General features: G+C 38.3%; 1 protein-coding gene across 5 annotated transcripts in view; it reads right to left on the bottom strand.

Moving 5' to 3' along the window:
• The window catches only part of LOC143273688 (cell adhesion molecule CEACAM1-like), a 56,333-nt gene that overhangs the window by 19,972 nt on the left and 23,873 nt on the right, over positions 1–12,488 (bottom strand). For all 5 annotated transcript variants that reach the window (XR_013051889.1, XR_013051880.1, XR_013051886.1 and 2 more), the window contains exon 4: positions 2,884–3,159. Coding sequence is in view for 2 of the 5 variants with exons in the window: in XM_076573651.1 (XP_076429766.1) it covers positions 2,884–3,159 (276 nt within the window). In the remaining 3 variants the exon portion in view is untranslated. The remainder of the gene's footprint in view (positions 1–2,883; positions 3,160–12,488) is intronic.

Genomic DNA, 12,488 nt, shown 5'->3' with positions numbered 1-12,488 from the left:
GAAAAGCTATGGATACCAACAAAATTAATAAAAATTCAATTCGAACAGGAAAAACCCCTTGATGAAGGGAAGTAAAAGATCATCCACCAATGTGACATCTCTACAAATTGTAAGAAAAATTTAACAAACAAAGGTTGGGGTAGGGTTCTGTTTTTGCCTTTCCAGGATAATGGAAATACCCATTTTCCAAAAATTATAAGGCCTTGGATATCCAAATATTTACAGCAGAAAGAAAGAATCTATTGGTATCAATCTACACATGGTAAAATCTCACTGTCTAACATCTATCTCTCTATCAATCTAGAAAAGTTGTGGTTCCAATTCAATTATAAGTCAAGCTGGCTTTGGAGATGGAACTGGCTCACTTTTTCTCTAAGCCCAAGCATATTGCTAAAAAAAAGTTTGAGAGATTCTTCAGTCCCATATCGTAAGAGCCCTCTGGTGTGGGACAGAAGGAAACCAATAAAAGGGACCATTGTCTTCTAAATTCTAATTCTCTCCATGCTTACTCTTGATTTCTCAGAATCCTTTCTTACATGCTGTGTCCTCTTTAAATCCAAACCTTCCATTTTTGATAACAAATAAGTTTTTCCAATAGAAATCTTGGAAGTCTCCAGAAGGAAGATGGGGCCCCAACAACAACAACTCTACTCAATCCAGAATGATGACATGGTAATAATCATCATACTACACTTTTTGCCAGAATTTCAGACAATCTTATTCATTACTCTAAGACTTGGTGAGAACCTACAGTTAGTCTGAGATTTAACTATCTGAGCTTTCTCACAGTACCCAACAGAGATAACATCACCCCCTAAACAGCAGGAAGCAATTCTAAGAAAACAACACCCCTTCTCCCTTAGGTTTCATAATTCTCAGGGTTATGGATGATGGTTATAGGGTTGGGGTGGAAGAAAATATTAGACTCAATATTCTAAAAAAAGGGAAAAGAAGAAATAGAATGGATAGGTATAAGATATTATGGTAGATTATTGTATATACTAGTAAACAAATTTAGTAAAATAGCAACCTTAGATAATTTGCACTGTAATTTGTACTGTTATGGATTCTTATATGTTGATACAAATGTAAACTATTTTTTTTTTTGGTTTTTTTATTATTATTATTATTATTATTTTACAACACCATTCAGTTCAACATAATAGCCACAGAATCCCCTGTTCTCCCCCTCTCGCCCACCCCTCCCCCCAGCCCACCCCCCATTCCCACCTCCTCCAGATCAAGGTCTCCCCCGAGGACCGGGGTTGACCTGGTAGACTCAGTCCAGGCAGGTCAAACTATTTTTATATTCCTGTTTAAGATAATTTGTATATTGATACAAATACAGAACTATATTTGTTATAATGTACATATATTTCTACTCTTATTTGAAATATTTTTATATTGATACAAATGTAAATTTATATCTGTCATACTTTATGTATGTTCTGCTTCTGTTTAGGTTATTCGGTATATTGATATATATTTAAGATTATTGTCATATTGCATATCGCACTCTATATATTCCTACCTCTGTTATAAATATCTTGTGTATTGTCACAGTTTTGAAGTCATCGTTCTTTACCATACATTTGCTTATAGACTGTTTACCTTGTTTATATAAAGCCTTAGTCCTTAGGTTATTTCGGTAGATAAGACTTATAGATTTATAGTCACCTATGCCTGTCATCTCTATAGTTACGTTAGTTAGGTTATCCAGATTTACAGATACATAGGTCAGATGGACAGGTAATCTTCAAACACTTCATAGACCTAGAGAATATGGCATTGAAATAACTTAGAATTCTGTTGACATGAGACCCAATTGCTCCTGGCTGCACCAATGATCCCGAGAGAATGTTGGGCTTCTAAGACATTTCCATTTGGAAGTTTGTCTTCTTGGCACAAAATGGCCTACTGGACAAAGAACTGCCCTTGCCTTGATTGCTGACAGTACGAATGCAATGCTGTCCTTTCTGGACAAGCGGGACACAAGGAAAGCGACCACTGTACTCTGCCAAGACAGGGTAAGATGGTCTTTCAGAATTCCTGCTTCTGAAAATGGTCTGTCAGATACTCTATGTCTGTAGCCAATTTGAATGCACCAACAATTCTGAGAAACATTAGGTGACTGTCCAGGCTGCCAGCTGTCTTGGTCTACTCTTTCAAGGTTCCCGAAAGTTGCTTGCATCCATCTACCATTTCTCAGGTACCATTATGTTCCTTCTCAGGTCTTTGATGGTATTGAAGACTAGCAGTTATAGTTACAACTTAGTATATATAATATCTTAGATAGAACATATTAAGTATTAGATTCAGGTTCTTTAGGATAGGACACCTTTTGGAATGATCTTTGTAACATGCCATTTACCTAAGCTCTATACTTCTCTGGATTTTAGTATGTGTTTTTTGCTTGATATTGTTTGCATTGGTTGTAGTTCCATCTTATCTAGGTCATTATCTCTCATTATTCCTGGATAATATTTGATAACCATTCCTTTGCATGTAGTCTTGTATTAGGTTAGAACCTTCTTATTTAGACAAAAAGGGGGAGATTTAGTGTGTAGCCATTCCAACTTTGATCTGGAAGTTCCAACCCCCATCGAGACTTCGGCATCTGTCATGCCTACAAGGCAGGGCCAAGGGAGGCATCTAGAGACCCAAGATCTGGATGGGCCAGCACTCTCTTGGTTCCGGGACCCTGAACAGTGGAGGTGGACCGAACGGAGCTCCAGAGAACACCGCTAGACTTTGATACACATTCCCCAGACCCCGCAACCTACCTATCCCTTAATTTGTAAGTTATGCCATTAAAAAAAATCTTTTTAACTACGTGAAGTAGCCTTAATAATTTCATCAATAGAGGAAACAGAGGTCACTCACGTATTATGTCCAGCTGGATGGGGTCACTCCTCTTGGAACTGACTTCATTGAATACTTCACATTGATAGTCCCCAGAATCCTCAATCCTCACAGGGAGTATTTGGAGGGTGTGGTTGTTCTCAAACAGCTTTTTCCTATTGGTGATCACAAGAATATTGCCTTTGAAGAACCACTGGATGGAGATCCCAATGTCATTTGACAAGCAGGTCAGGAACACAGAGATCAGGTTTTTGACTGTGGTATTGGTGACTTGGATGAAGGGTGTAGTCACTGGATCTGTGGATAAACATTGGAGGAGACCAGCTGAGAGTCCTTCAGCATCAGAGATCTCAGCCAGCTCATAGGGCCCGTAGAATGAAGAGACCTTCTTCAAGATTGCATGTTTGGAATCAAGATATGGTCTGTAAAGAAAGAGCTGCATCTTATTGCTACCAAGACCACCCGCATTGACCCTGACTCAGGGTATTTGTGTAGATTTGACATTGGGAGCCTCTTCAACCCACCTGTCCAGAAATCTCATGGTGGCGAGGGAAAATGTATTACCCAATGATATTTGTGGGAATTCTTTTCACACTCTCTGTAATTGTGAACAGTCAAGTCACTCTTTTATTAAATAGTCTTCTGTTTCCTTTTTATTAAATAAATTTCATGGGGTTAAAATGGCCTAGCTAATCTTAAAGGGGTTAAAAGCTAGACCTAAGAACTGGGAGAAATCCCTAACTGAAGGCTTTCTGCTTGTAGAAAAACATAGTATTTCCTGACCATGGATATGGATTTAAAACTACAGAGGAGGAAGTGAATAATCATAGTGCTGACCACAGCCTGCCACTCTAATCCTCAGTATTGATATATTTTGAGACAGGGTCACAGTACAGTCCTTGCTTGCTTGTAACTTGCTATGTAGACCAGGCTGATCTCAAACTCACACAATCTACCTGCCTCTAGTTCCTCAGAGCTGGCATCAAAATGTGTACCACCACACTCAGCTGATATTTGTTTTTTGAGCCTTGAGAAGAATATGCAAAAGAGCATCATCAACTGTCAGTGACATGGCTCACCCTGACTCAGAACAGGGCTCCCAGGAACCTTTTTCACCCACTCTTCAAATTCCATGGAGTCAGAGCTGAGACAGGAGCACACCTGGGAGCAGAGTTCCTATACCCATCTGTGGGGAATTTTCTCCTCCAATTTGGAGAATAAGAATGTGAGCACATTTGAAAGCCCTGGGTGTTCCTTGTAGGTCATGAAGGTCATAAAATGAAAATGGAGGGTACAGAAAGCTTGTGTTAGGCACAGAAATAAATATTGATCTTGAGTCTCTCCTAACCATGAAAAGACCCTCTGCACAACCTTAGGTTTTTCAAGACTTGGATAACCTCCTCTTTACATTTCAAGCTCCATCCCTATCAGCCAGAAATCAGGAAACCAGGAAGTCATTAGACATAGGGATGGAGCAGGAGCTTTGGGGGAAGACTGAGTTTTGCTTGTTCCCATAGACATGGGCTGGAAATTAAATGCTTCGGCACCTTCCAAAAAAAGCCTAAGGACTCTACTTCAGACCTTCTGCTGATATTACAGAGATCCACTTATTAAGAACTATAATGTTCTTCACTGTGGTCCTATTGATTAGAGGGAAAAAGTTATAGATGAGGCAGGAATAGGATCCGCTATTATTAGTATTGATGTTGGGGATGAAGACCTCTTGGGAGGATGACATGAGCTCTCTCCATTGACAGGCCAAGAGTAATGTGGGGGTGGGTTAGCATCTGTGTGGCAGGAGATATATGGATTGTCCTTGAATGGAAAAAAATATGGGGGGATATGATTTGGACACCTGGACCATCTGGAGCAAACAGAACAAAGCCACAGGTGATGTCAGCAGAGGGAAGGGGAAATACTGGTCTGCAGAAGACATAGTATCTCTTTGAGCTGTGCTATAACCTAATTGTGCAGATTTCACCCAGAGCTGGGGAGGACATTGGTAGAAGAGTACGTATTCAGCATCACAAGCCCTGATCTATTTCAAGCACAACACACACATCACCACTGCACGCTCATGTGTACACTGAGCCTGAGTCTAACATGTTCCCTGTCTCCATCACCCTGAACCTCTCTAGGCAGAAGACCCTGGAGCCCATTCAGGCTCAATGGTGGGCCTGTCCACATATGCTTGGGCTGGCTCAGGATGCCCTGGCAGCCTAGGTATCTGTATATTAGGTCTGTGTCGTGAACCCAAGGGAACTGGGACTAAGCATGGTAGTTCTAGCCCTCTGTATTTAGGCATTTGGTACCAGGATGAAACAGAAAATACTTACAGGTAATGTTCAGGGAGAATGGGTCCCTTTTGGAGTCCCTCACTTGGTTCTAGGTTCACATTCATAGGGACCTGTGTCAGTCCTCACAACACTGAGTAAAGTGAGAGTCCTGTTGTCCTTCAGCCTGTCCTCTCCTGAGAGGGTTTGTTCATTTATCCTCCACAGGTAGGCTGTATTCTGAGTCTTAGGCTCACACATTAATGTTACTGAGTCATCACCGTCCAAGGGATTGGAATTGTTGGTTGTGATGTTGGGCTTGGGTAGCAGTGCTGTGCTCACCACAGAGAGATATTTGCCCTGTGTTTTACTTCTGATTCTTGCAAAGGCCTCTTACAACCAGAGATAGTCTCTTAACTCCCAGCTTACCCAGATCCTTAAAGAATCAGGCAGGAAGTAAGTTAAAGGCAGATGGAGTGGCTGAGTGCTCAGAGATAATGGGGCGTCCTGTGCTGTGTATGGAAGAAGCAAGGACTTTCTCATGAGTGAACTGAGCTGTGGTGTTTCGTGATGTTCAGACTCAAGATTTAGAATGAGAGACCTCATTTTATTTCCTGGTCTTCACTGAACCATTGCCTGCCTTGAGACACAAGGATCAGGTCCCTCCAGCTACACTGACCTCTCCTGCTGAGTGTAGACCTGAGCTCTCCAAGCCTTTGCTCTTCAGGGCTCTCCTACAGATAAGTTATGATTAGTCTTCCCATTGAGCTTCCCTGAGAAACCTGACAGACTGTGAGAGATCTCACACAGCTCAGGATGTGCCTGATATTTAGGTCATGCTGGGTCACAGGTAGACTATTCTTGTCAGGTGTTTGATTTTGATTGACATGAATCTGGGAGCCCTATAAGAATCCTGAGTCTATGAAATGATCTAGAGGAGTGAAGGTCACTTAGTAGGTCTCCATGATGGGGACCTGGAGATGTGGTTGTGGACAGATAGCTTGTGCCACTGATGGCCTATGTGACCCTGACTCAACCACTGTGTTTCCTGTCTAAGTTTTCCTATAATAGGAAACATGGTAAAAGATCATTGCTAGGCCTGCAAGTTAACCATAAATGTGAACCATGACCTGATCTTCCACGAAGCAGTGTCTATTACTATTTTTCTACATGAAATAATCGCTCAACAGCGGTTGGAGAGATGGCCGAGTGGTTAAGAGCACTGGCAGTTCTTCTAGAGTTCCTGATTTCAATTCCCAGCAATCCCATGGTGGCTTACAACCATCTATAATGAAATATGGTGTCCCTTTCTGGTTGTCAGGCAAAACATTGCATAATAAATAAATAATTTAATAAATTAATAATAATTAAATAAAATAAATAAATAAATATAAAATGAGGCTAAACAGATTGTGGGAAGGAAACACCAAGAAGCTTCAGTAGCACGATGTAAATTACATATAAGAAAGAGGAGCAGGTTTGAAATAAACCATAGAGAATTGTAGTCAATGGCCATGTATATTTCAGAGTAGCCAAGACAAATTTCCAATATCTTACCATAACAAATGGGAGATAAATGGGGTAGTACATGTTAAATAGTTGACTTAATCATTCTGTCTTGTACACAGACATCAAAGATTACACTCTTTCTCCAGACTACTTTCAGTTTGAAGGCAACTTAAAGCACTATTAACAAGTAATAGACCATGGATCAAGAAAGTGGAGAGATCATTTTCAAATGCCAGAGAATGTTATGTATTGTACATCTGAACATGGGCCAAAAAAAATAAAGAACTCTCACAGTTCAACAATAGTAACAATAAAACCACAAGCAGCTCAATCCAAAGAGAAGGAAAAGACCTGACATTTCTTTTAAAGAAAGAGGAACAGATGACCAACAAAGACAGGCTGCTTAGTTTTTGTCTATCTGATAGACTAAATTCACATGGGAAGAGAAAACCTCAGTTGAGGAATCACCTCCACCACAATGGTCAGCAAGGCTTTTTCTTAATTACTGTTTGGTGGAGGAGGACCTGGTGCTATCCCCTTGCAGAGAGCCCCTTTCTTATGGGCTCTGTAAGAAAAGTAGCTGAGCAAGTTGTGGGAGCATGCCAGGAAGCTTTCCCCATGGATCTTGCCTGCACTTCCCTCAATGACACACCCTGATCAAGACATTTAAGCCAAATAAACCCTAACTGCCAAGTTGGTTTGGGTTGTGGCCGTTCAATACAGTAACTGGAAAGCTATTTAGAACTGCTATGGGTGCAAGGAGTGGTTACATACGCCTTTAATCCCAGCACTTGGGTGGCAGAGGCAGGCATATTTCTGCCAGTTTGAGAACAGCCTGGTCTACAGAGCGAGATCTAGGAAAGGCACTAGAACTACACAGAGAAACCCTATTTCAAAAAAAACTTAAGTTAAAAAAAAAAGAAGAGATCAGGCGTGTTCAGGGTGGTATGGCTGTAGACGACGTGCACGCCTTTAATCCCACCACTTGGGAGGCGGAGGCAGGCTGATCTCTGTGAGTTCGAGACCAGTCTAGGCTACAGAATGAGTTCTAGGAAAAGCGCAAAGCTACACAGAGAAACCCTGTCTCCAAAAACCAAAAGACATAAAACAAAAACTAATAGCTTTAATTTTTTTCACCAATTACAAAATTAAAATGGGGAAAATGGTACCATTCTCTTCTAGAATTTTTTTTGCCTTAGTGGTCTAAAGATTGTCTTGATCTCTGTGAGAGGTAGCCACTCAAGATTGCCTCTTAGAGAGGTAATGAAGCTCAGGCTATGAACACATGTCGGATAACTACATACCCCCAAAGATGATGCTGACCCTTCCTGAAAGTGGAGTCTCCAACTACCTTATCTTCGCTGTGGCATTTTTGAACTTGCTGAGATGCTCATCTTATTAACCAGTATAACATTTCCTAAGTCTACATCTTTGGTGGCAAAAGTTATAGTGTGGTAAGACTCTACTCATAAATACAGCTTTTTATCAGAATTTGATAAAACCTTCTGTTTCTGTGAAACAATTATTTTTAATATTTTTCTTTTACAAGTAACTTTTTATCAGTGCAGAACTATCTAAGGGATGACTAGCTTATGAATATTCTGTTAAAAGGTAGTTTTATAAAGAAAAGTAAAATATAATCATGTCTTTTATAGTGGTAAAATTAGTGTTTATATGAAAGTAAAGATCTGCTTAGTTTTTAATATACTTCAGACTGAGTGCTTATGATGCATTTTCTCTGACTTTTTATTCTTTTCATTTTCAAGGTATTAACAACTGTTAATATTTTCAGAATACTGCCATATGTGTAGCTTTGAAGTGTGTATTAAGTGAGAACAGGAGAGAAGCTGATTTACGCTGAAATGTCCTGTATCTTTCCTTTGGTACTTACTACAATGAAAAGAAATTGGAAAGTAAAGATTTGTAAAGACTTGAGAAGAGAACTAGTTATTGTGAAGGGAAGAGAAAAGAGTGACAAAAATATTAGGGAATTTGAATTTAGAGAAATTACCCACTTTCCCTGTGTTTTTGTGAAGAACATCTATATTCAAAAACTAACTTGTAAAAAACAATTTAAATGTATTTACTGAGTTAAATAGCTAAAATGAATAAATTTTATGAAGTACACAGGTCTAAATTAAACAGTAATGTTGTAACTCTTGAGTTGAATTTTGAACCATTTGAATAGTGTCAATTCCAGTTGAAAAGGTGTCCAGTGCAGGGCTGGGTGCATATATCTTTGATCCCAGCACTTGGGAGACAGAGGCAGGTCTCTGAGAGTTGAATGCCAACCTGGTCTACAGAGTGAGTTCCAGGCCAGCCAGGCTACATAGTGAGACCCTGTCTCAAAACAAACACAAAAAAGAAAGAAATGCAGTCGGTATGGCAGAAATATGTAGAGTTTACTTGTGAGTGAGGATGGATATAAAAGAAACAGGGTAAGATATTAGAATTTAAAAATTTAGGCATTACCTCAGGGAAAAGCCTTGCCAGGGAAAGGGAACTACTTTACCACTAATAGCTTGTCTGGACCAGACGCTAACTGCCTTGGGAATCATCTGCACAATCAAGAAATGAACTTGACTTTTCCATTTCTCTTGAAGCTTTTCAGGACAAGCCCTTCTGCTCTTCACTAAACCTACATCTTGAGTAATTCCTGAAATATGCTGAATGGGTTCTTTTTCGTTTCCTTGGGTGTTTTTCTGTGAAGAGTTATGTGATCTTTCTGATATATAACCATGTCATTGGCCTGAATAATTCTATGGAGGGAGTCTGTTAATTTAAAAGGAACCTGATAGGAATATTAAAGGAAGCTTTTAGACGGCCTGTGGCTAGATTTATTGATTTGGTGAACAAACCTGTGTTCTTTGCTGACTTTCAGCTAATGGCTAACCGTGGTCAAAGAATGGCTTTCACTTAATGTTTTGACTTACTACAAATAAGATAAAGAATGCTTTAGTAATTAGAAATCTTTTAAAATATAAAACAAATGTACAAATAAGACTCATCATCTTTTTATAAGAAAAAAACATAAGCCTTTATCATTTATTCATGAGCTAAAGCCATTAAGATAAATCAGATTATCAACTTCCTGTCTCTGAAGTTTGGGTTGTTTTTATAGATCCATGTAATAGAGCACTTCTTTCCTGTGAAACAGGTGCTTTGAGATCTCTTACCTTCTTCTCATTAAAGTGTTTGTCACTTTAAATATAATCAGAATCCAGTAGACAAGCATATTTTTATTTTGGCAGGACAAATTTCACAGACTATAGACTTAATTTTAAGACAGTCCTGAAGATAAAACAATATTTAAAATAGCCTATTTAGCCAAGTGTGATGGTGCACACCTTTAGTCCCAGCACTTGGGAAGCAGAGACAGGTGGATCTCTGTGAATTCCAGGTCAAGGCTACATAACAAAAGCCTGTCTCAACAAAAAGAAAGAAAAGAAAATCCAAAGAAAAAAAGATGAAGAAAAAACATAAAGTAATGGTTATCCAGTGGAAAAGGCTTTGGGGCAAAACTAACTCCAAGATAGTGTTTCTAATTTGTAATCTGGAATGGATAACTCAATCCTAAATCCTCTTTTGTCTTATTTGCCTGTGAAACGTAGGTAATGGTATTGTCCCTTGGATTCCTGAAAGTTCATTCACTAAGAGATATCCCTTGGAGCACAGTTGAAAATAATTTCTGAGTAGCTATATAGTACTAATTGAGAATGATCAGTTTTCAAAAAGCACCTTTGTGGCTCGTACAAAATCACATTCACTCAGTCTGTAACAGGCTTTCTTGACTTGATCTGACAATGGAGATAATGGAACAATTTGAGTCTATGGTTCAAACTCTACAGTTAGATGATTGCAATTTCCTCCTGTCTTTCATGAGATCTGTGTAAACTGATATTTGCCTTATTTAGAAAGCTGATTACATTTGCAAAAAATAAAGATAATTTTGGTCATAAATCAAATCTAAGCTTTCAGATTTGGGAGCCATGGTGTAAAACTCAAGAAAGTTTATTTAAATTTTAATGGCTTTGCTAGAATTGCATCATTTTTTATTAGGCAAGTATGAACTATATATACTTGAATATACAGAACCTAATGATTTCATCAAGTTATGTTGTCAATCGTGGTGTATGACCCATACTATCTCCACTTTCTAATCTTGACAAACATTTGTGGGTTTAAAAAAATTGATCTAAATAAATTTTCATTTAATTAAATCTTCATGTATGAAAGCAAAAGAAGAGAAATGCTATGGAGTGATGCTTAGTGGCACATGATTAATCTCAGCACTCAGAAGGCAGAGGCAGGTGGATCTCTGTGAGTTCCATGCCAGACTGGTCTACAAAGTGAGTTCCAAGACAACCAGGGATACACAGAGAAACCCTGTGTCAAAAAAACAAAAATGTAAAAAAGAAAAAAGAAATGCTTAGTGGCCAGGCATGGTGGTGCACACCTTCGATCTCACTACTCTAGGAATTCTAGGCTGGCCAGCAGGAGTATATAGTGAGACCCTGTCTCACAACCAAAAACACAAAATTTGTGTAACACCAGCAGTCGTTCTAAAAATACACATGATTGGCCAACCTAAACTATACATTCTTAAGGATAAGTCATATATAAATTATAAGCTATTAAAGATAGTTATTAGGATACAAGTTAAAGCTTGATCATCTGATAAATCATCAAATTCTCTATACAAAACTATGTTTAGAAACATGATAAATATGCTGAATATTAACATAAAATTTCTTACTTCACCCATGACATTAAAAAAATTTAAGCTTCCCACTTTTAACTATCCCATGCCTCTTACTCCCAGAATTTAGCCCAAATTACACTTTGAGATCATTTAGATAATATTTCCATTTACCATGTCTGAAGAGAATATGCTTTGCTATCCAATTTTGAATAAAAGATATCTCACCAAACAGATTTCAGAATAAGCTTTTACTGTTCCTTCATTAAAAGAAATTCACTTTATATTGGATGTTCTCAATAATCAGTCTCCTATGTCCCCTGATTTATTAAATACATAAATGCTGTTTGATGTAAAGTTTTGATAAGGGTATGGAAGTTTAGATATAGAGACCATTTAGGAAAGTTAAATAATATCTTATGATATATGAATTGCCAGTTACTGGGATAGATAAATATAACATATAAACATCTAGATATGGTATGAATGGTACTCAAGTCTCAGTAAATAACCTGGAGATATTGAGAAGGTATGCCTAAGTTAGATCTATGGATAAAGTTTTTATTGAAATCTGAGATAATAGGCTTTAGAAATACACTTATGTTTGCATTAATATAGTAGTATACAGACGTCCACCAGAAGGAACACTCGGTCTAATAATAGGCCATAGCTCCTCCACTGTACAAGGTATAATAATAGTCCCAGGAATGATTGATCCTGAGTTTACTGGGAAAATTAATATTATTGTAAACCTCCCACAAAAAAATTCAGATTCTACAGTGCAGTGACTAATGGAGATGCCAGTTTGTATTCTAGTGTTATTGTCTTCTGGGTTCAGGAAACTGAATATTATGGAACAACTAAATCTTTATAAGACATGGAAAGAAAATAATTGACTTGTTAGACATAAGTCTAGACATTTCTTACATTTTAGAAAATGATTGGACAAGTACTTAAGATAATTATTACTCCTTCATCTCTTACAGGTCTAGGTCAAGCTAATATTGTAACCAAAAGCTCAGAAATATTAAAACAATCAGATAGATAAAATTAAAGCCTATTCTGCCCACAGGCATCCCCTTTATACCTAACACTCTGTGGGGAAGAGACATGCTGCAATTAATTTGTGTATCATTAATCTCTGC

Source organism: Peromyscus maniculatus, chromosome 1 (genome assembly GCF_049852395.1).
Source record: "Peromyscus maniculatus bairdii isolate BWxNUB_F1_BW_parent chromosome 1, HU_Pman_BW_mat_3.1, whole genome shotgun sequence".
Lineage (NCBI taxonomy): Eukaryota > Metazoa > Chordata > Mammalia > Rodentia > Cricetidae > Peromyscus > Peromyscus maniculatus.
Note: the sequence above shows the minus strand (reverse complement) of the source record. Positions and strands in the feature narration are given on the sequence as shown.